Source organism: Dermacentor silvarum, chromosome 1 (genome assembly GCF_013339745.2).
Source record: "Dermacentor silvarum isolate Dsil-2018 chromosome 1, BIME_Dsil_1.4, whole genome shotgun sequence".
In the NCBI taxonomy this organism is placed as follows: domain Eukaryota; kingdom Metazoa; phylum Arthropoda; class Arachnida; order Ixodida; family Ixodidae; genus Dermacentor; species Dermacentor silvarum.
The window spans coordinates 17425133-17451760 of record NC_051154.1 but is presented as its reverse complement, the minus strand read 5'-3'; the positions used below and the strand labels follow the sequence as shown (position 1 = coordinate 17451760).

Genomic DNA, 26628 nt, shown 5'->3' with positions numbered 1-26628 from the left:
TGTAAACAATATGAATCATTTTTCAATACCCTGATGCGCGTCTGATACGTGGAGTGCCCCAAAACTAAGCAGCGCATGATACGACGAAGCACGATAACATGGACCCGCTGCATGCGTAGTTTCTGTGGCTTTGCGTTGCTCAGCTCAGGGTATGCTGAGCCCGAGATATTGGCCGCTTGCAGGAGACAATGGTAGCCTGCCAGCTACTGTTTCACGAGTCTTCGCTCGACACGCGCGCTGAGAAAACAAATTGTCTCTGTGGGCGCGGGGCTCCTCGTTGTGATGGAACTGCGACAGACTCCACTCCTCTTCTTGACAGAGTGCAGCTGCATTGGCCGCGCTGTTTCTCTGTCGCGCCGCCGTGTTGACCTGCCGGGCGTAGCGCGGTTTCCTCTCATGTGTAGCCATCGGGCGTCTGAGCTGCATCAACGTCACAGATATAGAAGCAGAAGGTGACGAATGCGGTGTCGCACGGCCTTTCAAATAGTTTGCTCAGAGGAAGTGCGCTGTCGTCTATTTTGTGTCTGTACTTGATTTTGTCGGCTGTGGCCTCGTCCTTGCGTAAGTGCAGGCTCACCTTTGATCTCTAATGCAGCTCAGCTAGACGTTTGCTCGCGCACCTGCGGGGGCCATCGAGAGAAGGACAGCTTCACGCCTGCAGCACTAAAAACGAAGCTGTGCGTACGAACAAGTCAGGAAATCTTGTTATGGGTATTGCAGCACATTCATTCTCAGCGTCTGGATCTGGATCCCGAGATCATAACTGGCAAAAAGCTGGTCGAGGTACTGGACCCATATTCGCAAAGCTTTCGGTTCGTAAACGCCCTTTGCCATTAGCCAACCTTATTCACTAATGATATGTCCAGCATCAGGATTGACTGGAATTTTCTCTTACGAATAATTCTAGCGTAAGAGCGTTTTTGTGAATACGGGCTCTGGACGTTCTGACACTATAGAACAGTTCATAGATGAGAATCATGCGAGCCAATCCTGATGCTGGCCTTATTATTAGTGAAGGCGACCGGCCAATGGCAAAGTTCTGTGGCTTCAGAGACCAAAAGAAGAAAAACACGGTTTTGATGGCGATTGCAAAGTATTAGAAAACTAATACTAAAACTGATACTAATAGTAAAGTATTAAAAAGAACTACACCAAGTTTGTAGTTATATCGGCCGTATAAATGGCTGTAAACATTCACTTACTAATTTACTTAACTAGCATGATGTAACACGCGCACAGGCAAACCTGTACAGATCTCACTCGATGACCGCGAACACTCGCCTTTTTCACAACGCTAGCGTGATAAAGAGTGCAAACAGCCGTGGAAGTGGAAACAGCCGTTCGTGAGTTCGCAATACGTATGCACCTGAGCGAATTCTCTGGACTGCACCAGTTTCGAGATAATAATTTTCAAAGTGCCCAACGAAAGGCATTGGTGTTCCAGATACTTTTGTGCTTCAATGCATAAAAAAACGGCCGTTTCCTAAAAAAAATAAAATAAAAAGGCATCTGGAACGTGAAATAATTTCGTTGGAAACTTTGAAAATGTGAAAATTAATTCCTCGAAACTGGTGCAGTCCTGAGAATTTGTTCCAAGTGGATTCGCCTTGCAAACTCACCGGCTATGATTCGTAGATTCAAATATGTGCCGTAATTAGCACGTTAATTGGCGTAATTATGTTAATTATGGTTTGTGCAATTTCTACTGTAAGTAGTACGAAAGCTACCGTTTAAATGGAGTAAATTTGGTCAGATTTCTTAATACATTTTTCAGTCTATTTACATCTTTGTCAGGAGTAGCTCAAGGCTCCAATTTAGGACCACTTTTGTTTTTGGTGTTTGTTAATGATTTGCTCTGTTCAGAAATTCAGTTAGAAGCTTCGATGTTTGCTGGTGATTAAAAATTGTTTCGTTGAATAGAGTACGTAAATGACTGGTAGTACATCACGACTAGTAATGACTTGGTGATACATCAAGTGATACGACCGAAGGGGTCAGACGTCTTACAAGACATAACGAGCCGCAGTGTGAAGTAAACGTATTTCGCTGTAGGTCGACCTCCTCAACGACACATGCGAGCACCTAATGCACTACCTAAAGGTTCCTGCGGTCTTTCTTTCGTTCTCTCTTTCTTTCGTCCTTTCTTTCTTTCTCTGTTCTTTCTTTCGTTTCTTCATTCATATTCAGCCATTGCATCTTTGCTTGCTAACGGGGGTATGAGCCATTCCTGATGATATTTTTTGTTTCACTCGTCTACTTTTTTTTTTTTGTATCACTGGACTAGACGCCGATTTTTTCGAGTATGAGCCATTGCAACGAGCCACTTAAAGTTTTCACCTTAATACACAATAAACAATGAGAGAGGCAAGTGGGGCAGGAAGCATTCCCTGCAGAGTTTGTGACAAGCTTCTATGGAACCAGTAAATATGATTGGAGGTTGTAAAGAACTCCTTGGTAGATGACGGAAAGCTGCAGCGAGGTCATGCAGTTATGTTAGCGCAAGATCGGTGGTAGGAAGCAGCTCACAATTAACTATCGCTAGAAGCTGCGAAAGTACAACGTCAGTGGAACCGCAGGCAGGTGTGCTGGCGTCGGTGTCGAAACGGGGATTCGAGTAGTGTACTAGAATGGGGGAGTGGGTCCAGCGGACGCCTTAGCAAGCGCCGAGGGTGAAGCAAAAAAAATGTCACAGTTTCGCCCTAAGGGCGAAGCAATGAATGCGATAGCAACACAGCAATGTCATACGAAGTAAGGTGAGCGGCTTTGGTAACAATATGAATTGTAGTAAACATGAGCTGATTAAGTAAGCAGGTGTGCTGCGGCGTAAGTAGACCGACATGAAGAGAGACTCGATGACCACGAGAAGGCGCGTGTGAAACGGTGGTGTTGATGAGAAGCGCTTCCCGTGGGCAGCGCGCGTGCGAAGGGACACACCTGTAGCGCTGCACTGCCGATCCGGGCAGCATTACATGTGTAGCGTGCGTTGGAAAATGTGACCCGACTATTACTAACTGAAGCAACAAGCCTGGTGTGAGCGCGCACAAACAAACATGAAGAGATCACACTGAATGACTGCAGACAACGACTGTCAAAACGCTGGCAGGAAGCATACGCCGGTGCGGGCGAAGGTACGTGCGGTCTATCGCTTCAACAGGACTGAGCCGCGAATGCACGGCTCATAAAGGTCAGAGCCGTGTGGAGATAAGAGACGGTGCGGCGAGCGACGAGCGCGGTTGTTGGCAGAAGAAAAGTGCGCCCCCCCCCCCCCCCCCCGCTTCCTCCGGCGCTGGCTTCCCGCTTCCTTGCTTGCGCGCGGGAGAGATAAGAGACCGTGCGGCCGAGCGACGAGCGCGGTTGTTGGCACAGTAGAAGTGCCCCCCCTCCCTCCGGCGCTGGCTTCCCGCTTCGTTGCTTGCGCGTGGGGGATTAAGTGCGTTCGCTCTCCGTGAAAGCGTGCGTCCCAGCACGCTTGCGAAACGCGGAAAATGTGGCGGCGCTGCCGTCGCCTTATTCTGAATCTCCGGCCAATAAACGTTGGCTCCGGCTGCTTCGGCAGCGCTCATTGGCTGAGGCGAGCTCGCGGGCTGAGTAGCTGTCGTCTGCTCGACGCACCGTCGTTGTTGCGTCGTTTGCGTTCTTTCCGCCGCTCTTTTGTAGCGTTAGCTACACTGGCCTAGCCAAGCCCGTTTCGCGCGGCACATCAAGAGCCGTGCTGCGCATGCGCAAGGATCAGTGATGTCACACGGCTTGCGCACCGGAGCCACCGGAGCCGGCACCTCTCGCGCACTCCGCCGCCGCCGCGTGCGACTCACCGCCGCCGGTCTGCGCATTCCAGAGGAGTGACGTCGTAGCCGTGGTAGACGCACTGGCGCCGGCGCGCACTCGCTGTGCAGTCGCCGTCTGACACTGCGCTGGAGCCGCTGCGCTTCTGACTGGCGTTTGCCAGTGTGGTATAGCCATGGAGAAGGAGAGCGCAAATGCTGCTCAACAGCGCAAAAGAACGGAGAAGCTTGACTCATCGGATCCCGAAGTAGTTGCCTGGCAATTAGCGGTTGAGCGTAGGAGACAACCAGGAAAGCTAAGAATAATCAGCTGAACCTTTGCTAACGCTACGTATATCCTGGCATAGCCGAGCTAAGCCACTGCAACTTTTTTTTTTCATTTTATTTACAATAGATCGGTGGGGAATAATCTCAGTGTTACCGCCATCGAGTATCCGCCTGTCAAAGCTCCATGCAGCTGCGGTAGGGTCTCCGACGCGACAAGCGTCCGGCCGGCGAGCGGGGCCCCTCATTCGGGAGAAAGCGACGGTGGCACCACCTGGATTTTCAATAAAAAAATGCCTCGGCGCAGAGCCCTCGTTGGACCCACTCCCCCAATCTAGTACACTCTAGATTCGAGGGATGAGTGCGGAAGTAGCGCTGGTAATATAAAACACGGGCTGCCCGTCGCGAAAAGTCCCGAGAGCGGCGACTATTAGAAGGCTTTGTGTAAGCAGCATGGAGTACTGAAAGAGGGGTAGTAGAAACCATAGGAGTGGAATAGCCTAAGCGCTCAAGGATAGTGCGTTCTTGTTGGGGGGATGCTTAGGCGTTTGATTGCGTTTATTGCGTTTATGAATGGCGAGAATCTCGTCGGTCGGGTTGTGGATGCTCATCTGGAGCAGACGGGAAGTGCCGGTGCTGACAGGGAGACCTTACGTAATAGGGCATCTAATTTGCTAATGTCGATGGAGCGCAATTGAGTTAGTGTAGGGGAGCTGACAGCGAAGGCGAGAAACTAAAAGCGCATCACGGAGACGAATCATGTCAGGTTCTTTGAGGCCTCGGAAGCGCGAGGATACCCGGCGCATCATGTGCAGCACTTGCACCCCTTGACGAAGAACGTGTTGCACCGTTGCTGCGGGACCTCCGTCGCTCTGAATGTGGAGGCCGAGAACTTTTATGCGCCGCGGTTGAAGGACCGCAGCAGAAGTCACTTGTATATATAGACGGAGGAAACCACCGAGGGTGATGCACAACGAGAAGTTGTGTTTTCTCCGGTGAACAGGTTAGGCCAATAGTGCTAGCAGCGGAATAGGTGACATCGAGTGCATTTTGTAAGGTGTCCTGAGTTTGACCAGGGGAGCCAGAAGCCATCCACATAGTAATATTGTCGGTATATATAGTGTTATGGATATCCGACAGAGAAGAAAGAGCCCAATCGATGATGCATATTGCTAAATCGGAAAGAAGAGCAGAAAGTACAGAGCCCTGAGGAATACCTCGCTGCGGATGTGGAAGTGTGGGTGACGGAGCGGCGTGTGCTATGCGAAGGGAGTAGGTGCGTGCCCGAAGAAAAGCGCAAACATAGGCCGGTATTTTGTAGCGATGCCTTATGCCTTATTCTATATTAGTCTTATCATCCACCGCCCACGGCCAGCTGATCCCGTTGATAACGTGCGCGGACCGTTGCTCTGACCACTGGCCAAGCGCGAAAAGGCATTAGCATCGGAAAGGCATCGCTACAAAATACGGGCCATAATAGTTGTAAACATGCGCACCACACTTTGTGCGGGCCAGTTCTCCAAGCATATATAGTCGTGAGCCACGTTGTCGAATCGAATACTTTCCTCAGATCTATAGCGAGATAATAGCACGAAGCTGGGCAGTGCTATAGGGTGTATAGACACGTCACTACAGATCTGAAGAAGAGCGTCCTGCGTTGAGATATGTGCGCGGTAACATCGGAGAGTATGTGGTAAGTACTTAATGTTGTTCACGAACGCTGTGAGGCGAACAAGTATGATGCGCTCATGAGGTTTCCAGCGCAAGAAGCAAGAGAGATGGGTCGCAAGGATGTAAGCGAAAGCGTTTGCCAGGTTTATGAATGAATATGATTTCAGCATGCTTCATTCCGGGGACACGTATCCCTCAGCCCACGCATGATTGATCTGCTCGAGGAGAAAATGGTAGTCGGCCTCAGTTAGCTTGCGGAGCTGCTTGTTGGTATTGCCATCCGAGCCCGGGCTAGTGTTCGCCCGGAGTTCGGCGGCAGCTCGACGAAGCTCTGAAAGGGTGATTGGGGCCGACAGATGTGAATCAGGATTGTCCGGTCCATTATACTCGGGGGTGTCGGGCGGTGCGCGATAAGTCGAACGGAGACCCGTATACAGATCGTCTAATGTCGGGTAGCTGTCAGTTTTCGTAGAGGATGGACGCTAGCTGTTTGAGTGGATTGAGAGTTGAGAAGAGCCTTTAGAAGTCGCCAAGCGGACCCTAAGTGAATACTGTTGTGTTGATCACACACAGTGTGCCATTGATCCCGTGTAAGATGGAATGCCGGATGATTTCGGTGCTTAGTTCATTAATGCGCTTTCTGAGCCGGCGGTTGTGTTTATTGGCTCTCCAACGGCGATGGAGGCCATGGCGAGCTTCCCAAAAGTGCAGCAACCTGTTATTTACAGTGTAGGAGTGATCAGTGCCTTGAATGCGTGTGAGTGAGTGAGTGAAATAACTTTATTTAGGTCCAGAGAAGACGCAGGGGAGACCACGCGCCACCCGGCTATAGTCTTGCGTAGGGACCGCCAAGCCGAGCTTGACGGCCCCCCGATCGCGGGCACTCTGGACGGCCAGGGTTTGGTCGTTGAGTTCGGGGCTGCCCAAGAGCGCAGCCCGCCTTCCGCGAGCCAATGGCTTCACACTCCCACAACACATGGTCCCAATGTTGCCGTTAGTCCACAGGCAGGGCAGTCCGCACAGGGATACCTTTCAGGGTATATAGCGTGAACAACCGCAAGGTTAGGATACGCACGGGCTTGTAAAAGTCGAAGGGTCACCGCCCGCGCCCTGCATAAGGCAGGGTGCGGGAGGGAGTACCCATCTTGAATGCGTGTGGTGTATTCCTGAGTGCTGGAAACTACCGCCGCAATGCAAGCAGTAAGAGAAGTTGGAGGAAGCGTCACCGAATCGTGCCACAGAATAAATTGGACTTTTCACTATTATATGGAACGCAGACTTGTACTTGCCGCACATTTGGGTCTGTCGAAATTGGGGCTTCTCAAAATTTTAGGCTGAGGAACGTGGCTTATGTGGCAGTTCTATTACAATGCACATGGTCATCGGGCTCACAAAGCAAGAGAATCGCGCGAGAGGAATCCTGCTTCAATCGCGCAGTCGCAATCTGTGCCTTAGGTAATTATTTATAAAGCTAATAAAAAATTCAGAGCCATTCCACTCTGTAAAGGTGGATGACCAGCGGAGCTGTATGTGAGGTCTATACACGACCGATGACGCGTCGTGGACACACTGATGTTTGTGTAACATTGAATGCCGAACCTTTCCAAGAGAAACGCAACGAACCACTTTCCGTCTGGCCGAGACAGATCTATGTTGAAATAACCCACAATTACGATGGGAGTGGAGTCGGTAGGGATAATCCAACCAAAGGTGCATTCGCTTGGCGTTTGCGGCATGACCTTCGTCCGTATTACGTGCCGCCCGCCGCGCACATTCCCGCTTCTGTTCACGACGGTGTTCCAAGATGGACCTTGGGTGTTCTTCGTAGGCGCGCTGTTCCTCCGCAGTCCTCAAACCCATTGCACGGGTGAAAGGGGACTGAGATAATATTACGTGGTTTGCCTATAGAGCCCGGGACGTCAAATCGCAATCCGTACTAAACAGTGTCTATTCCAGTTTGACTTCTTTTTGTATTAGGATATTTTTTTAATCACAATACGTTTTGACAGTTCTCGCACTTAAACGCAGCTGGGGCATACCCGGCGATACGCTTTTATCACCGTTTTTATCACCGGGATCGGCTGATCGTGAGCTCTTGGGTGGCCGCCATCTTTTTTGCCTGCGCACACAAACCGCCAGAACCTAGCGTATAACAGCTGTTCTGTAATATGCTGATTTTTGCGAATTGTTCAAGTACTCAATTGGATTTGTTGCACAAGTGTTTCCCGCCTCCTAAGTTACCAATTCAAAGATCGGTGAAAGATCACCGTAAACATCGGTGAAAAGTTTCTGCTGGTTGCATATCATTATCTTTTAGATGGTGTGGCAGAAAAATAAAGTCGACCACGTGATTCAGCGCAGACCTGTCCTTTTTTGGTGAAATTGAGGTATAACGTCCATTTACATGCGATAAAACGTCCACTAAAGTGGCACAGCTGTCCTGGCGCAGCTTTTTCCTACAATCCCTCCATCTTGTAAGATGGGAAATAAAATGAAATGAAATATACGCTTTCCATTTGCCACGAAGGTCAGTAACGCATTAATCGTCAGCTCGAATTTTGATTACTCTTCGGTATACGTCATTAAAATGCACGGTGTATGACCCGTGCAATCCATCAATCAATATATGAGTGGCTGCTCGGGTCGTATGGTGGCCCTGGTGGTCTCAAGTTCTTGCAGACAGAGCAAATGGAAAATTTCAACCCCAGTTCGGAGCTTCGGATTGTTATAGTGCCCAAGTATCGCCCAGCACTCTGCCTAGCTGAACGTGGACATGAAAAAGATTAGGAGATGTACGAAAGGTTAAATTACATTTTACTAGCACTGCCGTGGATCTGCGAGTCGCGCTATTTGTAGCGTTCTTTCTCGCGGTTGTTTGAAACGTACGCCACTCAGTTCATTGTTTCAAGGCTGGCACGTGTAGTTTTGGAGACAAATGAGGTTGTCATTGGCGTGGTTAGAATGGCATATACTTTACCAACAACGCATTTCAGTCGCACTGCCGCCCTAGCGCGTCACGTGCGCACCGATGCGTTTGCAAACAGAACGGCGCCCGGAATGCAGACAAAGAAGCGCAAAGCCGACGAACAAGAAAATAAAGAAAAAAAAAAAGGCCCGTCATCTGGCGGCCGGTGTGTGTTTGGGTGTGATGCGAACGCCAGTGAGCGGCGGCCATTGTGACGGGAATAGCGCCGGCGCGTGCTCAACTGTGCACGACGACCCTGCATAGCGGCGTCGCACAGGGCGACGTCTTTGTCCGCCCGTCAGCCGACGCGCTCCCGGCAGCCGAAGGGAAAAAAAAAAAAAAAAAAAAAAGAAAAAGAGAATGATGAAACTAGAGAATTCGCCGCCGCACGAGACCGCTGGCGCGTGCGCGGAGGTGCCTCTTTGGAGTGTGTAGTCTGATGTGCTCGCGCTGATATCTCCCCTCAGTGCACGTTAGAAGTAGCCGGCAGTTAGTTAAAACTAAGCGCGCAGAATCTGATTAGTGGCGTCAACCAGAAAGTGGGTATCTGTGCCTGTATAGAGGGAGATGAAGGACGAGCAGGCAGGTAAATGAGAATGAAGTATACTAATAATGTGTGGACTTATGTGCTAATTGATTAGGCTCCTTGCGAAAAACAGCTCAAAAGGCCCGGATAAGCGAGAGGAAAAAACGAGCGCTTGTGTCGTCACGGTGACAGTGTACATGTGCAGCGTCGCTGTGGTAAGAGGCTCTGGGCCGGTATTTTGTAGCGATGCGTTATGCTTTATTCTATACTAGTCTTATCATCCACCGCTCACGGCCGGCTGATCCCGTTGATAACGTGAGCGGACCGTCGCTCTGACCACTGACCAAGCGCGAAAAGGCATTAGCATCGGAAAGGCATCGCTACAAAATACCGGCCCTGATCCAGTGAGCAAAAGGTGCAATAACGGTCGGTCCCGCGGTGGACACTTCAATGGCGCCGTAGATAAAACCGCACACTTTCTCTAGTTGGCTGCCTTGCAGGCGGAGAGGGAAATGGCGAAGCGAAAGAGTGAAGCAACAAAAGTTCAAAGAGAGCACAGCACGTACGTTGCCTTTATGTATCGCTGAAGCGCATGCAGGCTCCGCGTAGCACTTAAGTCCCTATATAGGAAAAGTACCGCCATCCTTTGATCAACGCCGCTTCTCTCTCTCCTGTATCTCCGATTGGACGATGATAGCGCGCGCGCTTTGACTTCTTTATATATATATATATATATATATATATATATTTCCCCGCCTCAAAGCCATGTTGAAAGTCACTCTACGCAGCCGCAGTCGCCGGCGGTGGCGCGCGCCCGGCCTGAAAGCTTAGACGTGGACTTTCTAGGGGCGCCACCGTCGACTTGCTTTCGCAAGCAAAAAGTAAAGAAAAAACCAAGCGCTTTAGGAGAGGAGACGGCGGAGGAAAGAGTAGATGGCGTTACTTTTTCTATATATGGACTTTTCGTAGCACACATGTGCTGCTCAATATTGTTTTTGGGTACCATTGTCGGTCGCCGCACAGCAGCATACACTTCGCTAGGGAAAAAAAACGAAAAAGAAAAAAAAAAAACGAAAAAAAAAAAGCGACACTCTTACACCGTTAGCATATCGAGAACAAGGTGAAATCCGGAGCCAACGTTTCGACAAGATGGACTTGTCTTTTTGAAGACTTGCCTTGAAAAAAACTACTTGTCGTCCACTTGTCGAAACGTTGGCTACTGCTTTCACCTTGTTCTCGCTTTGCTCATCGTCTTGAATTTCTATCTCCCGCTTTACCCGTGCTTTCCCTGGACTCTCACACTGTGTTACGCGGGCACTTTTAGAAGGGCTATCTAATCGATAGTTTTCAAAATTCGCTAACTTTATCGAACTTGAAGTAGTTATGTCGCTGCTACAACGTCAAAACCAGTAACCATTGAAATGTTTCAACAATCTGATCGCCAAACTTGTGGCTTCTGGCACCACTATCGAAAGTAATAATTCTGTATTTTCGGAAGTGACCAACCATGAAAATCAATCCGAATATCTAAAAAAATTCACGTTTTTATTGGTATATTGTTTTTAGGTCTCACTGAGATATTTGAATTGCTTTAGTTACGTCATAGGTGGCGTCAAAAAAAAAATGGTGGTCATGAAGTCAGTATTGCTTCGGGGTCCCTTATCAATGCCGCGACAAGTCGATATTATAGAGTGGTTACATTGGAGTCGGCTCTTGGCTATCCACACCCTTTGACGCTCTCAAACCATTTCAGGGAACGAACACAGGACCGCCGTATAATGTGTGGCGATTCCTTGCGCTCGATTCTGTGCCGCTCCGATCATCCACGACCGGCTGATCCCGTTGATATAACGCGGGCGGAGCGCCAGTCTGACCATTCACGAAGCGCAACAAAGAATGGTGGTACTAGAATAGAATCGTTACGTTATTCCGGCCCAGCTTTCTGGCCGCGTCTTAGATTGGTAGTGGGGGGCGACGCTTCGCTGTTGCAATGGCGGAACGCGACAATCTCGGACGCCGCGCGAAACCTGACGGACACACAGAACAGTGTTGTGACGCTGTACAGCACTTAATAAAACATCGGCAGTATCGCTCGAAGGCGATACTGGCAGTATCGCTTCGGCGATACTGCCGAAGCGATAGCCAAAATCAAGAAGAGGGCCGACAGATGGAGTAGCACACTGTGGGGTATGGACGTTGCATACAAACAGAGGTAAAGTGCCTCGGAAAGACGTTTCGATAGGTGGAGGTCATCTATATGTCAAAGGCGTCCTTGTCGTCTTCGACGAAGATGACCTCCACCCATCGAAACGTCTTTCCGAGGCACTTTACCCCTGTTTGTATGTAACAGCGATAGCATGGTTTAACGTTGCGCTCGAACTCCTTCGGACTGTGTTCTAACTACACGCGAGTGCGACTTGTTGGCGCGACGCAGCACTGCTGCTGCGCCAGAAGGAACAACAGCGCCCTGGCACCGGGCGTCTCGCAACGCTGGTGCGATGAGGACCGTTGCAGGCGCCGCACCTCGATGGTGCACCAGAAGAGACTGAGCGTCGGCGTTTGGCAGCGGCCAGTTCGATAACGACGTTTACTGCCCGTTCCGCTAAGGCAGTAACGCTAGTGGGCACAACGCTCAGGCCAACAGATAGGCAGATCCGCCATCACCTATAGGCGACGGTGCGTCCACTTCGCTTAGCGCACGTGCTGTCGTTCTTCCGCGTCGCTGAAGCGCCATGTAACTGTACGAAACCAACCGGCCCAGCAGTAGCTACTATTCACTTCCTCGTTTTGGCCTCGAGCGTCCGTGATGAAGTCAGGAAATTTGCAGGCGCAAGTTGGAATTAGCTATAGCGCCAGACAGGGGTAATTGGAGATCGCAGGCAGAGGCCTTCGTCCTGCTGTGGACATAAATATAGGCTGCTGCTGCTGCTGATGATGATGAGGATGATTATCTGCATGCACTAGCCGGCCTGTTCTACAGACTACTTTTTTTTTTCACTATACAAGATTTTTTAAAATGAAATGGCTATGAACGCAGCGAACGGGGCGTTTTTGCTGCGGAGTTTCTATAAGGGAGGCGGACATTTAAAAACGTATTTCAAAATATTATTTTGAAAAATGTGTCGATTTATTTTATGTATTTATTTATTATTATTTTTTAAGAGCCTCGGGGTCAGTTGTTTATATGGCAAATTTGGAGGCAGTCACATTGTGATGCACCCCCATTTTTGAAAAAAATCTTAAAAATATCACCTAATTCGAGATTTTCATTATAGGCTTTCAACGTTCAATGCAGCCAATATCGAAGCCGAGCCCGCCCCGCAGCTACGCCAGACGGAAACGCCGCGTGACGAAGTGTGTAACGTAGTTCGAACGATGGGGCATGTCAAGGTAAATACTGATTGAGCACGTCGCTACAGATTCTTGACAAACGTGCCGTATCTGCTGCCACTGGCATGACGTCCAGTTACAAACATAGTCGCGCGTTTCGTCGGGGGGCGTTTCTGTGTGATATGATAGCGGGTCTGCCTTTTTTGCGCTCCCGGCGCGCTCGGTTTTGATTTTCTGTGTTGAACTTGAAATTCGATAATCAATATATCGAATTTGTCAAATTAGTTGTGTGGAAGCCCGCACGATGGAGGAAGGTTTCATGGAAGGGAGAAATTGTCATCCATCCGACTGTATATAGCACGTAGCTACAAAGGAAACTCACCACACGGGTTCCTCATAAAGAATGTTTCGCAGTTGAAGGAAAATTCGTCCTATTCCGGGCATCGCACCCTGGACTAACGCCTTTGCCGATCGGTCGCTCGACCATCTGAGCTATACTTAAAGCAGACAGCTAGGCTAATTTTATCTTTTTGTTGCAGTTATCTTATCGGCTTGTTTTTTTCTCCCCTATTTCTTTTAGGCGCTGAAAATACATGAAACATCTGAGCTAACCAGGAGGCTAGCAGGTCGCAGCGCGAACGCGAATTAATCGACAACTCGAAGCATAATGACACTGAATAATGCAAGTCAGTTCTGAATTAGGTGCGGTTTTCAAGTTAAAAAAATGCCGAGGCATAAAAAATGTGACTGGCTCTATATTTTCCACATGAACTGCCCCGAAGGCTCTAATGTACGTAGATGGGATAAGTAACGAATTTTTGCTTGTTAGTCTTCTGTAAGTCACGTTATTATAGCGGCAAAGTATGTCCGCCTCACCTAGGAGCTTCTCTGCAGAAACGCCCTTGTTGGTACATAACCTTTTTATAAAAATCTGTATATTCTATAAAAAATAAGAACGAAGAAAAAAACATCCTGCATTGCAGCAAGCAAGCCACGACGCAGAGACATTCCAACATCTATTTCTCTCTCATTTCGATGCTATTTCCCATTAGTTTATATTACTGTGAGGACAGAGTCGCGAAGTGAAGAGGGGGTTGGTGTTGCTACGATATGGACATCACCTATTCATCTCGCGTTCACGCATTTTTCACCAACTGTCGCCGGTTTTGTTCGAGCCCGTTGACAAGATTGAGCCTGCTGGCTGCAGCATATTTGTTATCCATGGTGTGGGGCCGACGTTCGTTCTTTATGCGAGATAATAAATTATGTTTACGAGGGTAGCAGAGTCTTGCTGTTATTTTTCTTTGAACGCGTTGCTTACGGCGCGATATCGTGTAAACTCTCTCGTTTGCGAAGGTGCCCCGCGCCTGCCCCTCGAAGGCCTTGGGTGTTTCGAGAAAGACTCCGTGTTGACCGGACAGATTATTGACGACTGCTGAAGCTGCCCGTGTAGAGAAGCGCCTGCTTTGACGTTGAGTCGAAGGCATTCGCGTGACACACACCGCTATTGCACACTCTCATCGAGATGAAAGTTGCAGATTCTGCGTGGTGTACACGGCGGGAGAAGCGGCCTTCTCGGAGTGACTCGTCACTTTGCTCATTACTATATGTGTGTGTATGTGGATTGGGGCGTGCCATTTGTTCCTTTTAGCGGCGAGCCACTCGGCGTGCATTGTCTGCTGCAGCATCCTCGACCTTGTCGTCTCTTGCCCGATTTTGCCATGTTCGGGTTTACTCCAGCCCCCCTGTCCCCCGTGCTTTCTTTGGGCTTTTAGTTTGTGTCGTATACCCGTGGGTGTAGTGGCTTATGACGTTGTGTGATGTATGTTTTTCATTTGGCTTCAGGATAGAGGATATTCCGCGAGTGCACATCTTTGCATTCCTCGTTTGACCCACACACAAGAAGCGCGAGTGGGCGCCAGCTTTTTTTCTTTTTTTTCCTCGCTGTTTACGCAGCAGTGCAGCTAGCGTCCGCGACGGTCTTGCGTATACAGTGTGCTGGCAAGCTTGCTGGCAGAGTTTCGCGTACCTGGGTTGCTGAATTCACTAAGCTTTTAACTGTTCGTAAGTGCGTTTTGCCATTGGTTGGGCGCGCCTCCGCTAATATTATGTCCAGTATCACGATTGGCCGCATCATTTCCTCTTACGAAGAATTCTAACGTAAGAGCCTTTTGTGAATACGGGCACTGGCGGCGGGTTATACCTTGTTATTACCGTTTTATCTCGTTATCTGTCTAATCTGTATGAGAAAATAACCATTACTGCAGGCCGTTTGCTCGTCGTTCCTACGAAGTGGGGTCGCAAAACCGATATTGCAGACCGCTTATCCGAACTAAAATCCAATACAGGTTTTAAAACATGTGCCGCCTTTTATTTTCTTTAGTTGGAAAATATATATATATTTAATATCGCTTGTCTAGCTGGTTCCTGATTGTCGTTCCAGTTAAGATCGTCTAGAACCGATAAAGGAAGCAATTTGGAAACTCTTTACTGGAACCCTCCTGTATTTCGTAGCACGTTGTTGTATTTACATAACCTATACGTTGCTGCGCATTTCGGGCATTACATGTGTGGTTAAAGGAAGAAAATGTGCACAAGTTGTTAGAATCAACACCGCAGAAAGCAAACAGGGTCCGTATTCACACACACACAAAAAAGCTCTTTCGTTACAATCCTGATGCTGGGCTTATTATCGCAGGCGGCCTGCCAATGTGGTAATGAGAAGTTGTGAACAATTAAAAGCTGTGTGAATACAGCTCCAGATTTGTAAATGATGGACGAAGGCGACGAAACTGGTCTTAGGATGTCAGCTCGGCAGACATGGCTTCACTGTAGTGCATTGGCCCAATTTTGCGAATTATAATTTGTGTTCTCAAGTAATTAATTGAAAACGTTATTTAGTGAGTCTTTCAATTAGCCGCTTAGAAACTGTATTTATTGTGCATGCAAGTAATGTCCGCTCTTCAGGTAATCCCCACTTGAACAAGCTGAATTGCGCGATATAACTCTGTACGAATATTAAAATATCTGTTCGAACTAGAGAGAAAGCAAAAAAACACCCTACGTATTAATGTATTTAAAAATAAAGATGCATGTCACGCGAATGGAGCCAAGTTTATACCCTCAGTCACGTGTTTCCGACGAGATGGCTTCTACGTGGCGCCACCTTCACTGCACCGCCTTCTGGGTTGGCGGAGTAAGAGACTCGCACGAAAGGCTGTTCCTCTGCAAATAGGGAATGCAAATGAAAGAAGTGGCGATCTTTCGAGAAATCAGAAATCCGCGGGAACTTCGGTCTGTCTGGGTGTCTGAAAATGCCGAAATGGTCATCTGCCACATTGGTACGTTCAGTGTATGATATGTAAGTGTTTTGTTTTGACTGTTATGTCATAATGCTGTTGTGCCTGCGTTCACTGCAACAATCGCGCTTTCCCATATACAAAGTACGTGCAGCAGTATGTGAGTGTAACAACACTTCCTGTCCTAGGGCAAAGAGTATCTTGTCTGTATTTTCACGCCATTATGTCCTCCTTCTCATGTCAAGTAAAAAATAAAAATAAAATACGTGCTTCTAAGCGCTTCTTATTGTTATTGACGCCGCTTTCCTTAATCGATGAACATGATCATTAATGAGCTTCAAATGGATAGTTTATTGCAAAGATACAAAAAATGGTCGATTGGGATTGAGAGCTGATTAGCACGTCCGGATAGTCCCACTTGTGTTATGTTTTGTTGTCATTGCGCGTAGTGTCAGCTATGAGAGCGTGTACGTCACCAAATGTTGGCTATGGGTGCTATAACATAAAGCTATTGTAATCTTTCTATTCCATTTCCGTCATTAGTGCTCTACGATAGGCAAAACATTTTCAAACCACGCCCACTTCGTCTATCACGCCATGTCACAAAAACTGAGAAAACTCATCTCAAGATAACGTGTACACACTGTTTAGGCACGATGAGGCGGAAAAAGAACTTTTTTTTTTCTTCTCCGATTCCGCGCCCTTGGTCCACTCATAAGAGCAGACATTTGGGCGAGTTGGTACGGATACATGATAGAAATAAACAGGGCAACTTTTACACAGACCGCAGGATAGCAAGACAGCGCTTATGTGTGCCTTCCTCTCCTACCGGTCGGTGTAAATATTGCGCTGTTTATTTCCATCACGTGTGTTGTTACTGGCCCTCCGCTATTGGTCAAAAGTTTTCGGGCCAGGCCCACTTCGCCTGTCTGTCACGCGATGTCACAAAACCTCCAAAACTGCTCGCGTCAAGGTGATTTGTACGCACTACAGATGCATGAATATGCCGAACAAAATTGATTCGTTTTTTAATATATCCGGAGACTGCCCCGTTCTGAAAGGAATAGAAGATGGCTGCCCGCCGATCGCTCTGGCTTTAGCCACTCGGAGGCGGCCGGCGAAAATGGATTTCTTTGCGTGTAATAAAAATGTGTGGCAGCATAACGTTGTCGAGCCCTTCCGGCACGTATATGATATCGCCGTGCCAACTCTTCTTTACTGAGGATCCCTTCTAGCGCCGTTTGTAAGGCCCCGATGCACGCCGCCGCAATCGTCGACGAGCCACCGCAAGCTAAGGACAAGTGGACCAATGGGAGACGCCGGCACCACTCCAGTCACCCGGTTATCTGCTTTGACTGCGCTAGTTCGACCCCACCGAAACTATCCCCATTTCTGTGCGTTCCTCGCATCTCATCGCCTATTCGATAAGGAAAGCCTGTCATGGTAGGCAATGCTATTCGCTTTGAAATCAAACAAGTCACCTCCTATATAAAAAAAGAGAGCGTTTGGGTGGGCGGTTCAAGCAACGCTGCAGGTCACCGCCCATGTTTGCATCGGCGGTTACGTAAATTTGACGTCAGGAGATTGGAATAAATTAGAATGGGATAGCTCTACGTTATAGCGCCCTATATCAGCACAACTTGAGAACTCTTGGCGTGGTATGTTTTTGTTTTTCAACTGACGGGTTTTTCGCATTCGTTTCAGGACGCTCAACCGGAACAACCTGACGACGCTGGGAAAGGACTTATTCGAGAACATGAAGAAGCTGCGGGTTGTGTGAGTGGAATTTGGTCAAGCTGTGGCTTTTGGGCAGCACAGTTGGATTGAAATAGTTTATGCAGACATATTTTAAAGCAAATAGCTTTGTTTGGCTCTTTCGACTGTTTTCGTGGTCGATGGTCCGCGGTCGGACTCGGCAAGAAAAACGTTTGTTCTCGCTCTTGCGCTCCCTCTCTTTCTCTATTTCTCTCGCTCGGGCTATTCGTTTACATTGACAATCATCTTCGATTGTTCCTGCTTCGTTTTTTTTTCGTTTTTTTTCACTCTGAGTGGCCCGTAATTATAGAGAAACGACTAAATTTATGGACCCGGTGCTCTGTTGGCACTGGAGTAGAGACTAGTGCAACCTGTGACGCCTCTATTAGAACGGAAAATTGCCCACAAGTGCGTTAACCATTTTGTATAGGTGTGTGGAGAAAGCTTTACGAAGGCTGCTCTTTGTGGACGATGCCCTTTGGGGCGATGGCCCGGTCAATTCGTTGGTCGTAGACGATGAACTTGGCCCGCAGGAGAGATAGCCTATACTGTGTCGCGGGATTGTTCCAGCATGCTGACGCTCTCGTTCCTCGGACACTACCCACGTCACACGTTTTCTCGTGGTATCTGATTAACCTCCATGCCTTTGCTTTGCTTCTCTGTTTCTTAGTTGCACGCGCTATGTAGCCTTTCATTTTGTAGAAGAGTTGCCTTTTGTGTGGCAACATTTTATTTCAGAATCTCGTGGGAATTTCTGGGAAAGGGATAACAGGTTGTATTCTCTTTCCTCTCTTCACCAGTGAAGCACAGCCTTGCAGGGGGCTCTACTATCAATGTGTGACAATAGGCGTGGTATATTTCTTGCGTAATTAAGGCACCAGTTGGTCTTTCAAGCGCCCTCTCATACATTGCTGTCGGCTCATTCGCCTATAGCCAATCACCTCTGTATATGTGCCAGAACCCAGCTGTTTTAGGGCTTGGTTTCATGCTTTTGTAGTAATTTCTCTGCGATTCGCTGAATACTTGCGTTAGTTGGTACGTGTATTCTTTTTGGAGAACAGTAGCTATTGTATATGTATTGTCATGATAGTGTACAAATGTGCATTTTGGTATGGTTGGCATTGTAAAATCCTTGTGCCCATCTACGGATATGCTAGGTGTCCCTGGTTCGATCCCGGGTTTCGGCACCATTTTCATTTTGTAGAAACCCGCGAAGGACCACACAGGAAGAGCGGTCAATGAGCAAACATGGCGTTTAATGAAACAACAGTCACGATGACGATGATGATAGCAGGTGAGCGAGGAAGAAGTTTCTACAAGCTGTTTGGCAGCCAGCTTTATCGTGATGTAGCAGCGCAAAAAAAGACGACAGATGGAAACGAAGGGACGAACACTAGCGATTTTCCGTCCGTTGTCTTTTTTTGCGCTGCTTCATCACGAACATATTCAAACTTGAGTTATATCGAGGTCGGGTCCTTGGTCGCTTCTCCTTTCACTTTGGCCATATGGGCGTCTATACCGTGAACAGCCAGTTAAGGTAATCCTCTACATCTTGGGGACGCTCGCAGTCGTACTTGTGTAGATAACGGCGTAATCACGGGGGTTTATGTTACCGACAGCGCTTATTCTAGTTTCTGACATTTAGTGTTGCTGGTCTACTGTCGGTGATGTCTATGCCCTTGTTGCATCTTTGGAATCCCACAGGGTAACCAAGCTTTGCAGTTGTTTTAGGCCCTGCCTACGTTGTCGTCAGTCGGCAGATTCACGCTTGTCTTGGCCGCCAAGTTCGCTGTGTATTTGAGGTGCTGTGTATGTACAGTAATTCAGATTCCGTGATAATGACGCATTTGCTGTTCTTTTAACGTAAGTTCATGGTTGTTGTATCCGTACATTATCAGGAAAGCAATCGGGGCTTGAAGCACTTCGTTGATCTCTCGGCCCTTCGAAATGGATTGAGCTCGGCTTGCTCCCCTCGTTCTCCTCATCCCTTTTTCGCAGCCCGTATTGGCCAACCTCGCTGTCTTTCCGTCCTCCTCTTTCTTGAAATATGGCGCTCGTTGCGTCCAACTCGCGCTCAGTTGTCCGCGATCGAGGTTTAATACGCCGAAGGAATCAGAAATGGCGGGTTTACTTTCACTTTTCTGTTCACAAGGTAATCTAGGCACAGCGTACGTTGCAGCTGTAGCCCTCCACATGTCATGTGACGCATAAGCTGCCTTAAGTGGAACTCATCCGGTGGGAGCAGAGATCGCTTGTGAAGACGCTCTCGTAGCAAGGGTGGCGCTTGCGCAGGCGGCTGTCGGAAAACCCGCTGTCCTGCGACTGCCGGCTGTCCTGGCTGGCCTCGTGGTTGCGGCGTCACCCGCGGCTAGGCCTCTTCACTCGCTGCAGCATGCCGGCCGCGCTCAAGGGCAAGGCGGTCGCGGAACTTCACGAGGACGACATGACCTGCGACATCGGTAAGGACATCGGCACGGATCACTCAAGCGCTGAGCCCTGGTTAGCGAAAGGCGCTAAGCGGGGAGTAAGAAACACCTCTCGAAGTGAGCTGAAAACGTGCATTGCTGAATGTTTGCGCCGATAAAGAAAAGGAGGCTAGGACAGAAACTAAACGAATAAAAAAAAAAAAAAGAAAGCTTTTGATGTTCGTAATCTTAGACACGTGGAGACATCCGCCAAAGCCACAAAGAAGCGTGCTGAAACGTTGGCGCTGAGCTGAGGCTTTGTTTAATGTCACAATGAGTACGGCAGTGCAAAAAACAAGAACAAGGCTGCCTTACACATTAGGAATCCTTACAAACCATCCCGGTTGTCCGTTCTTTTTTTTTTTTTCTTCCAAGTATATGAAGGAAAGAGACAATGTATGCTTTCTTCAGATGCATCAGACGCGTTCACAATTCAATGCGTTCACCGTGCGGCGAAGAATAAATCGTTTACTGGCGCCGCTGCGCATAGAATCCTGGCAGTGTGGCCTAGGTTCTATGCGCACCCCCAAGACAGTAACAAACCAAAGAATAAGAAACGGAAGAATGCTGTTTGTCTATAGTTATAGTCTAAAGTGTTGTTACATTGTGACAATAATTATACATTACTACAGCGCCAGATTAATCTACACAAACCTTATTTGAATAACAGTGTTAACGAAAATTCAAAGTGGGACATACAATAATTTGCGCGGGATTTGACATATGTGCACTGTACTCTTTCGGGTGTGTTTGGTTACGTGAAATGTCGTGTTAGTATTTGCCGGAATTTAAGGCGGTCTGTACGTACATGTCACAATACTGTCTGGGAGGGAGTTCCATAGGGCTACTGTGTGGGGGAAGAAGGAATTGCTCATTGCGTAAGTGCGGAAGAAAATGCGTGCTATGGGATGGTCGTCACTAATGCTTTGCGAATAGGCGTTTTTAAGGGCTGTTTAAACAGTGCGTGCTTTGATCGTGGATGATAATATAGGAAGAGTGAAGCAGACATAAGCGCGATATGAGACGAAGTGATCCAATGCAGATTGACGCAGCGATCATAGATTTTAAGCCAAGTGTTAACCACTCTGCGCCGCGTCCGTATTACGCAAGATATACTTGCATAGCTAAATCGTCAGCCTTCATAGTAATGTGTCCAAAATGGCCAAAATAACATTGCTGTGAAATTCGGGGCGCCCGTACTTGTGCGAAGCAAATGCTGTGTATGGGATACAGCGAGGAATCCTGCTGGCAATGGCGAAAAATTACATCGGATGTATTGCAGGTTTGAAGCATTATACTTGGCAATTTAATCGCAAGAGGCCCTCGCCGTTTGTGCTGTATTGAATGTACGACTACATTAAAATGAGCATGGAACGCCTGTGTAGCGCGCACCCTCTTGGCGGACAGGATGATGCTGGATTCTGGGGCCCGCGACGACTGCTGTTGGCAGTAATTAAGCTTTAGAAGGCAGCTCCGTATGTAGCTCGATGCCAACTCCGATTTACCTATTCAAATACACGCAAACACAACAGAATAACCGAATAGAATTATAGTTGTACTTGAGAGGTAAATTGAAAGAAACACTTAAGTCGAGCTAGATCGGTAGGTTATTCGTCTAGTAGGCTATCATCGTTTTCTATGTGCCCATATTTGTTGCGTAGAATATTGCAGCCGAAGGTCCCGCTGCTGTTCCTCAATTTGGACCGCCCGCGCCGAAACAGACGAGTTGACATAATCCACACGTGATCTCCATCTATGGATCTCTCTATGAATAGTACTGACGCCGCGGAAGAAGTAATGGTACATAACAGGTGGCGCTTCTCCAATTTTCCACTTTCGTCATTTTTCTCGCTTACAAAAGCTATGTTCGCGCTACGAATGACGAATTCGTTATTACAGTAGCCTAGTCTTTAATTCTAACTTGACTTAGTATTTTCCTTTAGTGTCCCTTTGGCCGAATGTTAGGAGAATTTTCACGTGAACCCAAATTCTTTTACAACTGTTTTTGTAAGTCGGTAAATTTCATAGAGAGAGAGAGAGGACCACTAAGTTTGCACCTCCGTCACTCTGCACAAAAAGATGTCACAGATCTGTAAACCGTATCTGTGAAAGAGCAAAAATCATAGCACAAAAAGACAAAAGCACAGTGAAGTCTGTCATTTTTTTATGAACCAACTCTCCCGAGAAAACTTTTTGCTCAGACGTATCTATGAGGTGATCTAAAGAAAACAGCTTTGTTAAATTAGTTGACCGCTTACGCGAAACTATTACATTGTTTGGGCTAGTTTTACAGAAGTCCCAGTCACAAATTACTGATAGGAGTGGCGCCTGATACCGGGAAAAAAACGAAAGGAAACCAAATTAGGAAGCCCCACTAAGCTTCAACAAATACACTCCCTCACCAGAACAGGAATTGGCCTCCCTGGTTCAGTATTTGCCACTGCCTCTTTCATGACTCTTGCAAATAACTTAGGCCCTCAGTCCCCAGCGGATGTGACCACCTGACCAAGGCGGGGGTCAGACCTGCGGCTTAGCATAGGGTGCTAAAAATCTCTGGATCCGGACAGGCTGCCACTGGAAATTGAACCAGGCAACGTTTGAGACGCAAATCCTCTCGAATTAATCCTGCTTAGCACGGCTTTTTGAGGAATTATCTGGCATTGCCTGAGTGAGGCAATGCCTGATAATTGACCTTAGTGAAATTAGCATAAATGGTGAGGCATATACAGTTCTGACTAATGGCTATGCTTTCTGCTACAGAGGCCTTCCGAGAAGAGAGAATGCGGGTTAGGATTTCTAATTCATAAAGACATAGCGGTATTGATGAATTCTATAGGATTAATGAAAGGGTAGCAGTTGTTGTAATAAAGTTAATATATATTAAAGGTAGCACGAGCCTATATGCTCCAATTTCCAGCCATGAATATAAAGAAATATAACAATTGTGTGAGAATGTTGAATTAGCACTGAGGAAAGTGTAAACTTAGTATACTGTAGTCATGGACGACTGATTACGAAAGTGTAGAAGAAGGCCTGTGGCATTGATTCAAGGAATAGCAGAGGAGATATGTTAGTAGAATTCGCGGAAAGGAATCGACTCTGTATAACGTATACATTCTTCCGGAAGCGCAGTAACAGGAAATGAACCTGGAAAAGCCCTCACGGGGAAACAAGAAATGAAATAGATTTCTTACTGCGTGGTGACCCCAGCATTGTGCAGGGTGTAGAAATGTTAGGTAGGGTAAAGGGCAGTGTTAATAAGCTAGTGAGGTCAATAATTTCTCTTAATTTGAAGAGGGAGACAGAAGAAAGGGGAAAGGCAGGGAGGTTAACCAGATGGGGAGATACGGTTTGCTACCCTACGCTAGGGAGAGAGGGGAAGGGGAGGTAAAGTGACAGCAAAGTAGAGGTAAAGAAAGAAAGGCGCACAGTGCAATATTAGTCAGGAGGAAACAGACCAACCTGGAAGCAGTCAGGGAAAAATCGGAGGGATTCAGGCTGGTGCTCGCGAACAAATGTGCAGCTTTAGAACAGAAACATGAAGATGGCATAGAGATAATGAATGAGACCGTAACTAGGCTTATTTCAGAGGCCGCAATTGAAGCTAGAGGTAAGGCACCACGAGAACAAGTAGAAGAGCTCCCCCAAGTAACAAAGAACCAAAGAAAGAAACGACAAATCATGAAAATGTCTGAGTTAGAATTGGCTGAACTGTCAAAGCTGATAAGCAAGAAGAAAGTAAGTGATATTCGAAATTTTACCATTGGAGCGATTGCGGAAGCAGCATAAAATGGGGGCAGAATGAAATCAGTGAGCAGGAAATTTGGCATGTATGTCGTAAAAAATGAGCAGGATAATGTCATAAACAAGTTTGATGATATAGTAAAAGCAGCAGAGGAATTCTGTACTGACCTGGACAGTACCCAGAGCAGCCATGCAACCTTGGTCGGAAGTAGTGACGAAGAGAATACGGAAGATCCATGTTTAACACGCGCTGATGTTAGAAAGGCTTTGCAAGACATGTCCTCGAGGAAATGTGGACGGAGAAGATGGAATAACACTCGACTTGATCAAAGATGGAGGGGATATTGTACTCAAGAAGCTTTCGACCCTTTATACGCAATGCCTTGGGCCTTCAAGTGTACCAGGGAGTAAGAAAAATTCCAACATCATACTAATCTATAAGAAGGGAAACGTTAAAGAATTGAGGAATTATAGGCCCATTAGCTTGCTTTTAGTATTCTGCAAAATATTCACCTAGGTAATTTCCAATAGAATCAACACTTGAATTCAATCAACCCGGAGAACAGGCTGGCTTCAGGAAGGGGTGTTATACAATGGATCACGTCCACGTCATCGATAAAGTAACTACGAAATCTGCGGAGTAAAAGCATCCTTTCTCAATGGTCATTGTAGGTTACGAAAAGGCATTTGATTCAGTAGAGATACCAGCAGTCATGGAGACATTGTGTAGTCAAGGAATACAGGAAGCATACGTTAAATCTTAGCAAATATCTGTGAAGTCTCGACAGCTACCTTAAGAAAAGGTAGCGGTAGCTTTTCTCCTCAAGGAAAGCGGAAAAATACCGATCAAGAAAGGGGTCAGGTAAGAAGACACAATCTCTCTAATGCTATTCACTGTAATCTTAGAAGTATTGAAGCTATTGGACTGGGAATGAATAGAAGTGAGAATCAGCGTCAAGTATCTCCGCAACCTGTGGTTTTGAGATTACGTTGTCTTGTTTAACAATGCTGGATATGACTTGCTACAAATGATTGAAGACCTTAGCCAACAAAGTGCAAAAGTAGGGTTGAAGTTTAATATGCAGAAGACGAGACAATATTGTATAGCCAGGCAATGGAGCGAGGATTCACAATTGGGAGTCAGCCTCCAGAATCTGTGCAAGAGTACGTTTTTCTAAGTCAATTACTCACTGAGGGCACTGATCGTGAGAAGGTAAACTACAGAAGAATAAAAATGGGTGGGAGCGCAAACGGCAGGCGAGTACCAAGTCATGACCGGCAGCTTACCGTTGTCCTTGAAGAGTGTACAATCATTGTGTTCTACTAGTTTTAACATATGGGGTAGAAACTTGGATCATAAGAAAGAGGCTTGAGAAGCTAAGAACCGCGCAACCAGCGATGGCAGGAAACACGTTAGGCGCAACTTTAAGGGACAGGAAGGCAGGGGTGGTGATTATAGAGCCAGCAGAGGTAGCCGGTATTCTAGTTGACATTAAGGGGAATGATTGGAGCTGGGCAGGCCATGTAACGCGTAGTGCCGATAACCAGTGGTCTATTCGAGTTACAGAATGGGTGCTAAGAAAACAAAAGCGCAGTCGAGGACGGCAGAGAATTAGGGGGTGGGATGAAATAAGGAAAGTAGCAGGCATAAGATGGGGCCAGCTGGCGCAAGACGGGATAATTGGAGATCGTCTTGCGGTGGTCATAAAAAGGTCGCTTGTGATGATTCATTCCTGCGGCGTTAGTTTCATTGTGTCCATCTGCGCACTGACGTGTGGTGCGGCCTTGTTGTGGTCGTGCTGCTTGGTGCGCACCAAAGCGTTCGCACACCATGGCATGAGCCCCGTGTCTGACGTCCCGGGGCGGTGTGCAGGCTCAGGACTTCCGTGGCCGCGCCCGGTCACCGGAGGCTGCCAGCGCGCTAGCGCGTGCCCCTTTCCTTGCACCTGCATGGACGGCGTGGTCGACTGCCGCGACAAAGGGCTCACGGCGCTGCCGCAGCACATACCTGAAACGACCACCGAGCTGTGAGTATACAGACTTCAACGTCGCGCTCTGTCGTGGCTGGTGATAGCCTTGTTCAACTGTGTGGCCCTCCACATAATGTCCCACTGTAACGACCGCTGGTCTCGCCGAATTGCGCGCATACACTGTGTGCTGCGCTTTCGACTAATCACGGGCCCGTGCTTTCGGGCCGCTCAGTTGCCGTAATTACTGTGCATTCGACTGGTTCCAACTACGTTCCTAATTGCGCTGCGACGATGGGGAGCCTGCTCGAGGTCGGAGCCAGAGACTTGCATTCAGTCGCTCGCCAGAACGATCGGTGGCTGGAAAGAAGTCATCATTTTTTCTGTTCTGAACTCACGTGGTGGGCACACCCGTTAAATGAAGTAGCAGCCACGTGAGCGGTACTCCGCTGAATGTCACTCGCGTTCCCAGAACTCCGGTGAATGCACCTCCGAGCGCTATAAACTGTAGTGCGCTGCTCTAAAATATCCAGGGGAGAGTGTTTGTTCCTTATCCTCTCGTTATATTAATTCCTTGCTGTCAGCGGCACGTGCGCGCCAATGACGAAGGTCACGAGGAAGTGAAATTGGAGAACTAAATACGGCCCATATATCATTGAGCAGTGGGCTCACAAAGAGGAGTGTTTCACGTTACTTCGGCTCTGCGTAAACACCGTACCTATTACATAAGGACCCGCTAGTGTTGCTCAGTAGCTAAAGCGTTGTGCTGCTGAGCACAAGGTCGCGCGCTCGAATCGTGCCGACTGCTTTTCGGTGTGATCGGAATACAAAAACGCTCGCGTACCGTGCTGGATAATCCC

At 47.7% G+C, this 26628-nt stretch overlaps 1 protein-coding gene across 3 annotated transcripts in view; it reads left to right on the top strand.

The window, feature by feature from the left end:
- The window catches only part of LOC119457450 (protein slit), a 287783-nt gene that overhangs the window by 171768 nt on the left and 89387 nt on the right, over nucleotides 1–26628 (top strand). Inside the window, exons 1-4 of one of the 3 annotated variants that reach the window (XM_049665112.1) lie at nucleotides 397–452; nucleotides 17542–17613; nucleotides 19885–20051; nucleotides 25675–25828. In XM_049665112.1, the coding sequence (XP_049521069.1) occupies nucleotides 397–452; nucleotides 17542–17613; nucleotides 19885–20051; nucleotides 25675–25828 (449 nt within the window). Of the gene's footprint in view, nucleotides 1–396; nucleotides 453–522; nucleotides 784–17541; nucleotides 17614–19884; nucleotides 20052–25674; nucleotides 25829–26628 lie in introns of those variants that run through there. The other 2 variants (XM_049665113.1, XM_037719017.2) reach the window with 2 other exon arrangements.